General features: G+C 44.3%; 1 protein-coding gene across 1 annotated transcript in view; it reads left to right on the forward strand.

Annotated features, from left to right (window-relative positions):
• The window catches only part of vps13b (vacuolar protein sorting 13 homolog B), a 405,382-nt gene that overhangs the window by 41,626 nt on the left and 347,994 nt on the right, over positions 1–15,762 (forward strand). The window contains exons 7-9 of the mRNA XM_079503680.1: positions 1,469–1,643; positions 11,191–11,450; positions 14,867–14,962. Coding sequence (XP_079359806.1) covers positions 1,469–1,643; positions 11,191–11,450; positions 14,867–14,962 — 531 coding nt within the window. The remainder of the gene's footprint in view (positions 1–1,468; positions 1,644–11,190; positions 11,451–14,866; positions 14,963–15,762) is intronic.

Genomic DNA, 15,762 nt, shown 5'->3' on the forward strand with positions numbered 1-15,762 from the left:
TTGGAACATTGCAAGGCTTTTCCATCAACAATATATGGGAATCCGTATTTTGTAGCCTTGCTGAATGTGTGTGTTTTTTTAGTATCAGTCTCCAAAGAGTTTTATTTCAAAGGGTTAGGGTGCTAATATACTGCTACCCCTGGAAACCCATCTTACTGTCAGTGTCCAGTGATTTCATTATTCATTGTCAGTGGAGCCACTCCAGCATGTCTCTCCATGACTTTACACAGTCTTGAATCTGTTCTTAGCTTTGAGATAGGCTTGTTCTTGTCTTCCCATCTTTACTAAATTAACACAGAATATACAAACAAATTCATTTTAGGGCATCTTTTTCATTTACAAAAACCACAAGGTTATATGACTTAGTTGAACTCGAGGGCCAACACAGTATGCCGTCCAAAAGGGAGCTTGTTAGTTTCTGAGCAGCCACAGTTCTAGAGTGTCGTCACAGTAGGGAGCTTAAACATAGATATTATGGTGTCTAGTTGAGGTTTTTTGGCCTGCGGTTTATAAGTCTGTCTATACTGTATTAGTGTACAGTCAGTACGGAATCCAGGATGTCTCTCTCTTGTCAACTGATTGCCGCCTACAGTATTAGACTTTAGGTTTTCTGAATATGTAGAATGAATTCCATTCCATTTATATATAGCAGGAATAGACATACATACACACAAAGCCACAAATTGGAGCAGTTAGCACCACTCATTTTCAAAATGCTTGTTCATTGAATTATAGAGCGACGACTGCAAAATAAAGTACATAGATCTGTGATTGGATCTCTGTGCTTATACACTACAACCACGGTATTCCCAGCGTGTTTTGTATTCAGTGGGAACTACAGATCCAGCCATATAATACAATCGGTATATGTACTATAGAAGTAATGCAAAGTAATAATACCGGTAATACCATCTCTTGCTATTGTTGCACAGTAAAATTGTCAGTGTTCATTTAATTCTGAGAGTTTGCAAATGTAACCCAAACGGACCCTTAAAGGTCTGTTTGGTTACATTTGCACACTAGAGTTAAATTACACCCATTCAATTCAAGAACATGGTTTGGTGCCTTCATGTAATAGGATCTGAACTGGAGACAGAAGCATTCATCAATCAGCCAAAAGGGAAACCCTACTGGGAGAGAAGCAGATATTTACATGCTCAGTATCAAAGACGGCCCTAAATACAGTATGTCATGTGAGGTCATATCAGAAGCAGCCCTGGAGTCCATTTTAGTGTCAGGGCTATATATCACAACGTAGAGGTTTATCATTCCATAGTTTTCTATTTTTTCAAAAACACATTTTAGATTTTTTTTTAGATGGGACAGTGCAGAGACAGGAAACTGACTGATGAAGGACAACGATGATGGGCAAGTTTGAAGGGCAACACAGGCCTGTAGTTGAAATCAGACCATGGATGCTGTGGTTGACACCAGTCATTCAGTTCACCCTTTGTGTGTGTCTCCTTAGATCCAGACCATGGTGGAGAGTCTGAAGTTGTCCATCACTGACCAGCAGCTGCCCATGTTCATCCGTATCTTGGAACTGGTCATCGCGCTTTACTACGGAGAGATCGGAGGACACAAGGAAGGCGAGGGGGAGGAAGGCACTGGGCACACACGAGAAGCTATAGCCGCCTTACCAGGTGAGTAGATGCTAGTAGGGAAAGTAAGGTCAACCATTTCCAATCTTTTAACCTTTTTTATTTTTTTCTCCTAATTTCGTCATTATGCTGATTCCCAATTTCCCTCAAACTACTGTGTAGTTTGTCACTGCTGACCACTAGAGTTGGTCAAGTGGGACTGGGAGGGTGTAGACGATCATGTTTCTCCTGTGATAAAAGTCGCCAGCTGCATCTTTTCACCTATCATTGAGGAGTTTAATAATAAGGGCGTAGCGCAACACGTTATCTGACCCAGTTCTTCTCCCTACTGAACAGGTCCCCTGACCAACCTATAGGTGTCGCTAGTGCAGCGATAGATATTGCCCTGCCCAGCTTCCAACCCTCTAACGCAGCCAATTGTATTCATCCGGGCATCTGGCCAAACCGGAAGCATTGCAGAGGATTCAAAACCCTAATCTCTGTGGTGGTGGGCAGGAAGTTTATCCCTACTTTACCCGAGCGTGCAGGGAAAGTAAGGACAACCATTTTGTGGCCTGGCAGTGTTGGGCTCTCGTTGATATCAACCGTTCCTGCAGTGATCAGATGGAGTGACATGGAATTTCTTTTCTTTTGACATCTATTCATTAGTTATTCATTGCTTCACTGAATATTTTCTGGGTACTTTGTGCACAGAGCCACAATTCTGTGGATCTGAACGCATTGTTGTCTAAAACACATTTGCGAAAGGGGGATATCGGATTGTTTCTATTCCAAACACTGTTTATTATACGATTTGAACAGTGTGCTCCGATTTCTCAAGTTAGCATTCGTCCTATTGTGCACACATCACTTGTGTGCCAGCATGGTTACGCCCGCAGTTATGTTTCTCTGACAAACTTTACAAACATGGTTGAAAAGTCTTTAAGTAGTTAATGAGCCGTCGGAACATGCTGAAAGCTCTGACTCTCTTCTCGGAGCCCTCGTCTCATTGCTCTCTCCATGCTGCCTTCCTCGCGGCGGCTCAGCCTGTCCACATGCTGTTGTTGTTCCTAAATGGGACATTGAACATCACTTTGACCATGGTGTAGCACTCCTCCTGGTTTTTCCACAAACAAAAGCTGGAGCGCGTAACTCGACACAGACGGTTGTCGTCAGGCCTGATCCCCTCCATCTGGGGGGCTGGATGGAGGAGAGGAGAGAGCAGAGGATGATGGGAAGAAACAAAGAACCACCAGAGGAATCAAAGACAGCCCGTCTGAGTCCCTTTGATTGGAACCCCACAGAGAATCATGCCCCCTCCTCCCAAAACGACAAGAAAACACAGGCATGCATGATGGAAGGCACTTGCGGTCATGCACATTGTGTGCATGCATATACACAAAGCATAAGTATGTGTGTGCAGATGCACATACACACATTCACAGTAGGCATATGCACAGGTATGCAAATACTGTTTTATTCATAATATAGATATTAAGAAGTGAAGCCACATACGCACATGCCACACAAACGCACGCAAGCACGCATGTACACACGCATGTACGCACACACACATGCACGCACGCATGCTCTCTCTCTCTCTCTCTCTCTCTCTCTCATACTTCTATACATTTAGAAGCTCTGGCATTATAATCTCCTACAGACTCCAGACCGATCTCCACCAGTCATTCACCGCCTACAGCAGGATCTCTCCCGTTGAGCCCACAGACTCCTGTACTCCTATAATAGTTCTTTGGTATTCCTTCCATGCCCATCTCACTACTCCCCAGTGTCTCCTCTCTGTTCCAGTCCGAGGAGAGGATTAAGGCCCAGGTCCCACTGCGTTAAATCAGCACCAGGAGCAAGTCATGGAGGAGGGGGGAAGTGGTGGCAGAGGGGAGCACTGGCAGCCCAATGCGATGCAGACTCTCTATCTAACTCACTCACTGCCTGCCTGCCTGCCTGCCTGTCGGCCTGGAACTTTACTGCGAGTTGGCACAGCTTCCAGTTCTGTGTCCAATGCCAGATGTAAGAGTCGGTGTCATGCTACTGCTATGCAGAGCCTCTGAGAATGAATTAGTATCCCATCACAAAAATATACAAGAGGGGACCGGCTCTTGGAACCTGAGCGCCCCCAGATCTTGTTATGCTGGAAGTAATGCAGAGAGAGAGAGAGAGAGAGAGAGAACAGAGGACAGGGAGATAGGGTTGTGTGGGATTTGGGGCTTGTTCACAGACGTACTGTACTATGTGGCTTTCAATGTATTTATTTCACGTTTAAAAGAGATGTGTATATACAGTATATATTTACAGTATATACAGTATGTATATACACACAGAGAGAGAGAGACAGTATATACAGTAGCCTATATACAGTATATAACAGTGCACACACACACACACACACACACACACACACACACACATTCACATACTGTATATCATCTCTGTTGGGTGGAAACCACACATGTCCAAAACTTTACTTTTCAGAGGAGGTTTTTGCCCGACAGCAAAAAATATATAAACGTGTGTGTGTGTGTGTGTGTGTGTGTGTGTGTGTGTGTGTGTGTGTGTGTGTGTGTGTGTGTGTGTGTGTGTGTGTGTGTGTGTGTGTGTGTGTGTGTGTGTGTGTGTGTGTGTGTGTGTGTGTGTGTGTGTGCGCGCGTGCGTAGTATACTGTACTGTACTTTTTGCTAAACGTTTGGAAATTTGAGTTTGTAGATTATTTCTCTGTTCTAACAATGCTTCTTGACAATAACCTTTAGACTGTTAGAAAGCCTGTTTATCAAATCTTCTCTGCCAATGCCAAACAAACAGCTTATTCACAGCTTATTAACAGCAGAATAAGATGTTTGGCATTGGCACACCTAATAATTATACAGTATATGCACACACACACACACACACACAGACACACAGACACACAGACACACACAGACACACACACACACACACACACACACACACACACACACACACACACACACACACACACACACACACACACACACACACACACACACAGAGAGCACTACACCTGAAATATACATTTTTACTCATAATGTATATCATTAAATTATAAACACATGTAGTTTAGGGCACGCACGCACTCACACATACATACAAATACTTACATGTTCCTTTTCATACAGAGGCAGAACTAAGTGAAAGGTATGATTTATGCTAATTACATGACACATTATGGGTACAAATGTTCTTTAGCTGTATTGCTACTGTATTCCTTAACCTTAACTTACACAGCTGTCTATTATAATTGATAATATCAGACCTACAACACTGTGCTAGGCTAGCGCGTATTGTGACTGGCTTAGCCAACATACATGTTTATTTTAGGGGGGTTTGTAGGAAACAGTTGCCGTCACTTGGAATATGATCCCACCATCATACATAGTACTTTATCACACTACTGTGTAAGTCACTTTTCAAAGCTTCTTGTGGTGGGTTTCCATGCTGGCTCTTGTCCTGTGTGTGTGGCTGTGAGCTGCCTTTAGCAACTGACACTATTGGAATTTGGAACAGAATGACGACTTAATGTTTGTGTGTTTTAAAAGGCAAGTGAGTAAGTGTGTACCGTATGCCAGTTTGAGAGTGTGTGTGTGTGTGTCTCTGTGAGAGAGAGAGAGAGTGAGTGAGTGTGACATAGAGAGAGAGAGAGACCAGATTAATGTCTTTAGTCTGGACCTACTCTGTGCCATATTAATAGGCCATGACTCTTAATTGAATGTGGTTCTTCCTCGACAATTTCAAAGGGAATATTAATTTTTCCTTCTGTCTGAAGGTGCTTTTTCTGAATTAACGAACTGGAAAAAGCGTAGTAATGTGTTTATGTGCCTGTGAATCACTGTCGGCGCATTATTTGTTTGAATCCCTCTCTTTTAGTTGGGAGCCAACGGTTCATTAATGAATAGCCCCCTAATAGGTGCACCGCATGAGATACTCGTGTGTCACTACTAAGCAATCTATCAGTCAGGATTAGATGGCTAGTCTCGCTCTGTCTGAAATTCATTGAAGTCTGTGAAGCACTGTAAAAATTTCAGCGGTCGGAAACAGATGACTAACGTGCCTGTATGGACCAGCTGGTCACGGCAGAGAAAGTCGTACGGTTTCAACAAGTATGAGAAGAATTAGGAGCAGAGGCCTGTGGTGGCTGCAGAAGAGTGTGTGTGTGTGTGTGTGTGTGTGTGTGTGTGTGTGTGTGTGTGTGTGTGTGTGTGTGTGTGTGTGTGTGTGTGTGTGTGTGTGTGTGTGTGTGTGTGTGTGTGTGTGTGTGACGTGTGTGTGTGTGTGTGTGTAAGTTTATTATCCTTTGTGTGTATGCATACTGTATTCTTATGTGTGTGATTGCACATTCTGATTCTACACCACATATACTACGTGCTGTTTGTGTCATTAGTACATCCCCACAGTGCAAATGTTCAATAAACCAGCATCATTTTGTTTCAAAACTGGGTTGATTTCTCAAAGTGAATAAAAGCACCAACCTGTATGAAGGCATTACCAAATTTATAGTTTGATTTGAAATATTTTGAATTTTCGTCGCGCGGTGCCAACTGTGACACCAGTGTGGATACAGTATCAAGTGAAGATGGACAGGAAAGAGGGAGGGAGGGACAGGAGAGACATGCAGCAAAGGTCGTCATGAACGGGAGTCGAACACGTAACACGCTGGCAGGCCGGAGTGTATATGTGGCATCCGCCTGAACTATAAAGCCAGTACTATGATATCATATTGATGACATGATTCTCCACTCTGCCCTATTAAATGCTGTGTCATCAGTGTGTGTGTGTGTGTGTGTGTGTGTGTGTGTGTGTGTGTGTGTGTGTGTGTGTGTGTGTGTGTGTGTGTGTGTGTGTGTGTGTGTGTGTGTGTGTGTGTGTGTGTGCACACATGCGACTGTGTGTGTGTGTGTGCACGTGCGTGACTGTGTGTGCGTGCGTGAGTGACTGTGTGTGACTGTTTGCTTTGAAAGAGAGCTCCCCTCTCTGCCCTCTGAGGCCTATCGAATGGAACGGACCATCACAACATGTAGCGCCCAGAGGCCAGAGGCTATCGCTCCATTAGAAACCTCATGTGGCTCCCTAAGCACTAGCTCACTCTTTTTAATCACCTTCTTTTGGTTGGAACAGTACAGTGCTTCACTGCTTGCTCTAGTAGAGCTTTAGTTCAGATGCTGCTGCCACGATATATGTAGCACATGTTGGTATGTGTTCCATTGTTTTAGTGTGTGTGTGTGTGTGTGAGAGAGAGGAAGAGAGGTGTGTGTGTGTGTGTGTGTGTGTGTGTGCGCGCGTGTGTGCGTGTGCGTGCGAGCGCACGCTCTTGTATGTATGCCTGTTGTAGAACATTTGGCATAACCTACAGTATGTAAATATGCACATCATGTTCTGGATTTGTTTTAAATATAATCTGCACATGCACACTCACTCCACTTAGTCACTACTATTACATTGGCAGATTAGGTTTTGGTCAGGGGTCAGTCAACCAGACCACCTCCTCCTCTATAAACATGGAGGGACATCTACTGGCCTTAGAGGGCACTGCCTTCAATCTCCCTCTGTATTTCTCTCTCAGTGTCTCTCTCCCTCATTCTCTCTCTGTCTTGTCTGTCTTTGTGTCTCTCTGACTCTCTTGTCTCTCCCTCTCTGTCTCTGCCTCTCTCTCACTCTTTGTCCATCTCCCTCTGTCTCTCCTTGTCTCCCTCTCTCTTGTCCCTCTCTGTTTGTCTTAAGTTTACATTTTTTGCTCCATCTCTCTTTGTCTCTTTTTCTTTTGCCATATCACGCATAGTTAATCTCAGGTTCTATTTTTTTTGTTTTTGTAAAATCAAGTGTAATTATATTTATCTTAAAGAACAAATGTGTTATTAGTAACTCATTTGATTGTGGGGGGAAAAGGGGGGGAACACTGAGAGTGTCTGTAAAACCTGTGATTTTGAAGGTCTCTCTGTCTCTATACCTCTCTCATATACCTGTACAAAGACCCTAGAAAAAGCTAGTAGAATGGGGCTAGTTCATGTGTCTTGGTGAAACTCTTCATCATCCTGAATGACAGACCATTACATGTGTGCTCAAGCTGAGCTGGGGCTTATGGATTCCTCTACGCAGCTCTGTGGTGCCACACTGTGACTGTTAACTTAAGATCCAGTCATAGCAGTGGCCATGTTTCACACCTGTGTGGCCACAGATCTCAACCTTACAGTGATATTGTGGCGTCTTACAGGCCAGCCCAGATCATTCTCTGGGAATTTTGCACTCACTACATTGGATTAACACTTCAAAGCTACCCTAAGCCTGGCAGTTTTGATCACTTGATTTTTAATCACAAGCTTTTGTTTTGATTTGCCCCTGCAAGTTCAAATCACCAACTCATCAGGCCATGACTTAACACGTTGACCTGACACCTCAAAGGCTTCCACTGAGCGAGATCGGAAAGAAAAGGGGGACAAAAAGGAAAATGAGCGATTGATAGAATGGGAGACCGAAACACACACACACACACACACACACACACACACACACACACACACACACACACACACACACACACACACATAACATAACATGGGATTTCCAACTGCCAATTCACAAAGTGAAAGATTTAATTAAAATATGTCATAATTTTCGCTGCCTAAGCCTCTGGGATTCCTCAGCTGTGACCTCACGGACGATATTGTTTTTTCGGCGAGGACGTGGGGCCGCGAGGAATGGGATTACACATTCTTGTGTATTGACATCAGCTTCCCCTCTCCCGGCGCACATGGAAACAGACACGATGGGATGAGTTCAGAGGTCGAGATGAGGGATTGAGAGGGTGGAGGGTACGGTGGGCGGTGAGGTAGGGGCGGTTGGGAGACCGCGTCACCCCCTGGGCAGGTTGACGAAAGAGAAGAGAAATGAAACAAGAAAGTCAAAGAGTTTAACCATCTCTCCACTGTTCTCAGCCTCTCCTTTCACCAAACACTCCCCTATCAACAGTGTGCCAGGTTGGCTGCCTGGCTGCCTGCCTGGCTGGCTATGGTCCAGTGTTGGTCCCATTACCTCAGGTTCTCACTGTTGGTCAATACAAGGCCAGATGTGGATCACACCCTTAGCCTCTTCAGGCCCACTTTATGGTCCAGGTCGCCAGCCTTGTCCAGACCACACCTCCAGGCTCCATCCATCCTTTCAGTGGAATAGGCTCTGCCAGTAGCTGGGTGTCCCAGTCTACCCCCATAGCCCCCCATCCCAAACCCTGGGTGTCTCAGTCTAACCCCATAGCCCCCCATCCCAAACCCCTGGGCTGTGACTGTTCTGCCACCGCCAGGTCCTGGAGCCCCAAGACACCAACCAGCATTATCTTCAAGTTTACCTCACTCTCCCCAAAATAATGATGTGCCAGTCCTCTGTCTCTGTGTGTGGTTTAACCACTCCTTGAACTTCATTTCACTCCACTGGTTTGCAAACAACTATCTTATCCAGCCCCCCAGCATCTATTCTCTCTCCTGTGTGCCCAGCTTCTCTGTCCCTGGCTGCGGTCACTGACCATGGTCCCATGGTCCCTGGGCTCGTGGCCTGTGGCGGCGGGTCCAGCTGTGCCAGCCCTAACTACACTGATCCATGCGCCCAGCCAAGGCTGTCTCCTCTGTCAAGCTGGCTGACAGGCTGAGCCCTCTGGCCTCCAGTGGAATGGACTTCCCCTCTCTCTCACACACACACACACACGCACACGCACACACGCACACGCACACGCACACACACACACACACACCGGCTAAGATACAGTACTCAGCTTCACACAGATATACCTTTAACCGCTTTAACATGGCATCCCTATTTGGACATATCATTATAGGCGTACATTTTCATAAATATCTGAGCTTGTAGCTGGACTATTTTCGCTATTTATTTTACATCTCGAAAGTATAAAATAGGGCTTACTTGTTTACAGTACACATACAGTTTATAGACACGGCTACACTTTTACATGTGTGTATACAATGTACTCAAATGTGCACATTTTCCTCCCTCTCGCTACATACTCACGCTCACACACCTGCATGCCAGAGTATTGGCAGCAGCTACTGTGAAACTGCCTTGGCCGACAGTGTTTTTGTGTGTTGAGTTGACAGCTGAAACAACTTGCTTGTTTCACCCAGCCTGGAGGCAAGGAGGACAAATTAATGTAGTGTGCTTCGATGGGCACAGACTGACAGCTGCATAATAAAGGTGTGTTCTGCACGTCAGGCCATTTTTGGACCTGTCTCAATAAGCAAACATTGTTTTGTCATGAATTTCTCAAGATTTAGTTCAAACAAATTACTTTTAAATTGCTCAGATTTTTTTTTTTCTTACTGGACATTTATCTGACCATTACTGCATTTTTATACAACATTAATTCCAAACTTTTGACCAAGTTGTTTTTATAAGAGGCATTCCATAAGTGCTGATATAAAGAATAACAGCACTTGGACTTTTAACTATGTATCACTCTGCTCCAGGTGTTCTAATAACTGTTACATTCATTAATTGTCCTTATCTATCTTTGCTACATTGTAACATTCTTTGCACTGCAAAGATGGAAGTTTTTCCACAAATAACATTTGGGTTAACTTAAGGGAATATGCATTGTCAAGCAGTTAACTAATTGGAATCGCACCAAAGTGACTGTCAGCAGAGGCTCATTACACATTATACAGTACATGGAAACATACAGATAAATGTACTGTACATGATACAAAGTAGCAGTATTGCAAAGTAGCAAAGTATTTTGTCAGCAGTAAACGTCACAATAGAAAAACTAGTATGCACAAATATGTTTGTGTTGCTTGGCAACAGTCCACTCCACTCCCTGTCCAGTTGTGGAACTATTTGTGTTGACGGAGCCAAATAAATGATTAAATAAACAAAGAAATCATGTGTTGTTGCTTATTACTGTTAACTAATAAATTACGCTTGCAGAACGATTGTATACAAGCAATATCACACTCAAGGTTTGTAGTGATTATCTACGACCGAATCACAGCTGTACAGTACCTGCTGATATACTCTGTACACTACAGTGTAACAGCACTCCCTCTTGTGTGATATTGCTTACATACCATGAACTGGTAGTACGTGTCACAGTATTTCTTGATGTACTGCACCTTTATCTGTATCTTTACATTTTTGGTCATGTATTAAATCCATAAAAAGTAAAATCTTACATACATTTTGTACATTTTGTATGTACAAGGGGGTATGACTTTTTCTATCGATTTCTCACCCCATGGAGACTTTCTCATGGATATTGTTTTGTTTTTGTCGCATTCCTATAATTTGATGACCAGCAGTATTTCCCTATCGAGAGAGTCTCCTTTGTGTCTCCATAGGGAATCACTGCTGGTCATCAAATAAATGATTGGCTTAGAACAAAAAAGAAATTGGTTTGAACTATCAGTTAAGCCCTACAAGCCTTCACAATGTATCACGTGTGTGAGCTTGTAGATCTGCTAATTTATGAAAGATTTTGAAAGATTTCACGTATAATGGCATGCCCAAAATCGGGACTCCAGGTTGAATGTGGTTAAATGAACACTGATAAGTACTGTGTTTTGCCTTTTGTCTCATCTAGGCATGGACGTTGACATGGAAGACCAAGGCCTGGCTAGCCCGGACCTTTACATGCAAACTGACGAGACAGACGAGGGCTGGGTGTCCTGGGCCTGGTCCTTTGTCCCGGCCATCGTTGGCGAGGAGGAGGAAGATGGGGAGGATGGCCTGTACCTGCAGAGAGAGGAGGGGAGCAGCACTAGCAGCCCCCAACACCACACACCTAAAGACCCCATTGTGTCCATAGGTTTCTACTGCACCAAGGCCTCCGTTACCTTCAAGGTAATCATCATCATGGCCAGTACAGAACCCTGTTCACCATGGCTTTTCATCCCAGCACTGTATTCTGGAGAAAACCTTTGCAGAAAATAGCAGATCTACAAGCGATGTGAACTTGTACATCGGCTATTTTCAGTTAGATATTTAATGCAAAAGCTATATACTGTTTTTTTTGGCCCATCTTCCTATTTTGACTTCACATCAAATACAAATAATATCTTCCGCAAAAATGTCCGATCTACAATCTCGCAATGTGCCATGTAAGGGTGTGAATGCACTCCACAGCTTTAGGAATTTTTATAATTTCATAATTGTCCGTTGCATTTTCAAAGAGAAATGTGTGACCAATGACCATCAAAAATCACATCCATTTTTTCATCACTAAAGATTACATCAAAGGTTTCTGCAGAACAAATAAAATATGAATGCATTTTTTTATTATTATTATTATTACAAGAGAAAGAACATGATAAGACAATTGAGATTAGAATAGGCACAGGTATATTTGCCAGGAAATTCTTTTGGAAGCTCTGCGAGATAATGTGCTGAATTGAATCTCAAGATTACAAAATACGATATGGTTGTGTGTTAGCAATTAGGTATGTTTCCCTCCCTAACATTAGAGAGTTGTTTTTATTCCCTCCTCTGCATTCCCACCCGTCCACTTTTTTTGTTCTTTTTTTGTTTTTGGTGGTAATTTTCAGTTTGATCTCCAGGAAGTCTCAGTCCTCTTTTTCTCTGTGTGCGGTACAGCGGAGGGTAGAGAAACCGCTCGCTAACTGGTGTCTTGGGTCACGTTAATGTTTTAGACATTATACATGCTATGATGACTGTTCAGAAACGGATACCAAACTATAATCCTGACCGCTCACTCAGAATAGTTGGAATTCATCTGTGTTTCCCACTTTGGTTCATGCATCTAGGATCACGTTTCCGCTCTTTGTGTGTGTGTGTGTGTGTGTGTGTGTGTGTGTGTGTGTGTGTGTGTGTGTGTGTGTGTGTGTGTGTGTGTGTGTGTGTGTGTGTGTGTGTGTGTGTGTGTGTGTGTGTGTGTGTGTGTGTGTGTGTGTGTGTGTGTGTGTGTGTCAGAGTGTGTGTGTGTGTGAGAGAGAGAGAAGGGGGAGCCCTGTTTCAGGCCAAGCAGAGCCCGGTGCTTTTCTAATAATGTTTAAATTGTTCCTGTAGTGTTTGAGTTCTTTTAATCAATTAATTGCCTCTGGTCAGGAGTAATTGCAGACAGCTGAGGGGATGGCGTTTTAAACGGTTTCCCCCTCTCTTATACACGGAAGTATTTAGTTTTGAGGGAGTCTCTCGTCTTTGAACAGCCACTGCGTGAACCTGGGCTTGTCATGCACATGAAATCAGAGAGGTATTTTTAGGATCCTGATGCATTATTCCTTGGGCCTGTTTCATCAGAGAAATTGGCAGTACACTTTAATGACTTTTACACACATTACGCATAGTTGATCATCAGCCATTTTACCCCCCTCTTCGGTCCTGAGCTCCTGCCAAGCCGTTTGCAGCTCGGCCAATCATTTTTCATTTTCAGAAACACACGGACTACATTTTCATACGTTCTGCATTTTGAATCATTTCATCAAAAGCAAATTTGATGTGCTCTCATCGTCAGTTTCCCACTTTTCCATCACAGCCTTCCCATTGTGCGTTACATTTCTAAGGAAAGGGCGTAAAAGAAAAGTACCCAGAGAGTCTAATCCAACACGTATGAAAGCTCCAAGATGCCTCATAAAGAATCATTTGGTTTGTGTTGGATGTCCAAATCTCTATAATGTGGATGAGAATGAAAGAAGAAAGGAGTGGTAGCTGTAGCTCACCAGCTGCAGTAGCTCTGTGTATTATTGGATGGCTGAGGTGTTTGGGTCGGTGCTCCACTGGTGCTCGGTTCTCTCGGCTCTGTGTGTTGCTTTAGGCCCAGGTACAGTAAGCAGAGCCTCCCTATAACCAATTGGGCAGCACCACGACAGCCATGTTGTCTCTGGATAACCCATGAGTGTGTTTCTCCCTGTCTGATGGGCAGCACTTCAAAGACAAACGGCACCATGCGCTAACGTGGTGCATTGCAGCGTTCCTTTGTCAGAGTTTAACGTCCTCGCAGTCCATCAACCCTTGGGCGCACCAAGGGCTGATGGGATGCAAGGAGGCGGAGGCTCCTTCATGCCGTTCCCTTAGTCCCCACACGTGATTAAACCATTGGAATCGAAAGAGGGGAAAGAGGGAGTGAAAAAGAGAGAGAGAGGCCGCTCCATCAGGAGGGATAATAAGGCACAGCTGGTTTTAACCCTGCACCTGCTTCCTGTGTTAAAGTTGAATGGGCTGGAGCTGAGCAGCTCTGCACCAGCCAACCCCAAGCCTTCACACCCCTCTGGACCTCTCTGCCCCTTGCTACCAAACCTCGCCAGGCATTATGGACACACGCACACAGGCACACAGGCACGCAGGCACACAGGCACGCACGCACGCACGCACGCACGCACGCACGCACGCACGCACACACACACACACACACACACATACACAGAGTCAATAAATCTCTAGTGAGACCCAAGCTCCTGACACATGACCTCAGTGACTTTATATCAGTTTATATGATATCATGAGTGTGTTGTTGGAGTGTTTAAATGATTGTTACCCACCAAAAGAGAGCCAGCACAGCGGACCTCCTCTTGAGTCAGAGGGGAGTGGCTGTCATGTGTTTGATGTATGTCTGTGGCCCCCCCACCGGACTTGGATGAGAACAACAAGAACAGACCAGTGTGCTTAAAGGCTGACATCCTGTCTCAGATGTTGAAAATGTCATTTTCCCTCTGTTGGTTGTTATTGTTTGCAGGGCTTAGCCATTACCCTCCAGGGCCCCATTGCCTTTTTACATCTAGATACTTATGGAGCTTTGTTTACAGTATATCTTAAATCATGTGTCTGTGTCTCTGCACAAACACGCACGCACGCACGCACGCACGCACGCACGCACGCACGCACGCACGCACGCACGCACGCACGCACGCACGCACGCACGCACGCACACACGCACACACACACACACACACACACACACAAATATCTGAATTTGGCAGTAATGACTTTTCATGACGTCCATTTCGGTAATGTCCTAAACTATTACAGTAGGTCTTCTGGTAATGTTTTTGTTAATTGCATTTGTATTAATCTGTTTCTCCCACAAGACACTAAAAAGGCATTTGGTTAATAGAATACTTCTTTATCTAGCTTTTCCCCCCCTAGCCATTTGTTTTTATCCCATGTTTTGAAACTTGAAAAGATTGTGTTAATGTGGTTGCCTCTTAGATCATGTAAATATCCAGGGACCTCACATAAATACTTATACTGTTGCATTATTGTCATTAATGTTATTGTCCTTCTGTCTTTGGTCTTCTGTCTTTTAGCTGACTGAGACGCAGTCAGAAAGCAGCTACTATAGCCCTCAGAAGGTGAAGTCCAGAGAAGTCCTGTGTCTGGAGCAGGAAGGAATGACCATCGAAGTAAGTTCTCTACATTCAACCTCCCAATCCTCACCCTTTATTATTATTACCAGTAAGACGCTTGAGGGTGAGAAGCGACGTTGCGTGCACGCATCCACCTGGGTGACAGCAGACTGCTGGGCGAGCGCTGGCGCTTTGGCATGGGGGGATCTGTGCACATCTGTGCACAAGGATGCTAACGCACACCAAAATCCTTTTTAGCGGTGCCAGCCCACGGGAGAGAACTTGAAGAGGGAATCTTGAAACAACAAGAAAGTGGCCGCACACCCCAATAGCCAGAGTGCCAATATTTTATTTAGGACAGCAGCTAGACAGAATCCAACGTATCGGCGGTTAAGCCTTCATCAGGGAATGATGAGCCTGATGAAGGCCTAAATAAAATATTGGCACTCTGGCTATTGGCGTGTGCGGCCACTTTCTTGTTTCAAGATTCCCTCTTCATGGGGGGTCAGATCAACATATGGAATGAATTCTTTACTGCCCATATACAGTATGGAGCGTGTCTTATATATGGTCCATTCCTGGGGTGACCAACCAACCAAACAACACACTTATTGATTTCTCTTTACAACATAGTATTTTCAAAGCAATTATTCACATATATTCCCCCCCCCCCACACACCCACATGGCAGCACACTAAGCAAAATCTTCAAAGAAACATCAGGATATGTCCATACATACAAAGCAAATAAACAAAAAACTACAAAAAAAAATGTCCCGTCACAGTTCCTTACCCCCACCCTACAGCTGACTACTGCAAATAACCACTATACATCCAAAGCCTCTTCAATATCGCTTA

This window comes from Electrona antarctica, assembly GCF_951216825.1.
Source record: "Electrona antarctica genome assembly, chromosome: 6".
In the NCBI taxonomy this organism is placed as follows: domain Eukaryota; kingdom Metazoa; phylum Chordata; class Actinopteri; order Myctophiformes; family Myctophidae; genus Electrona; species Electrona antarctica.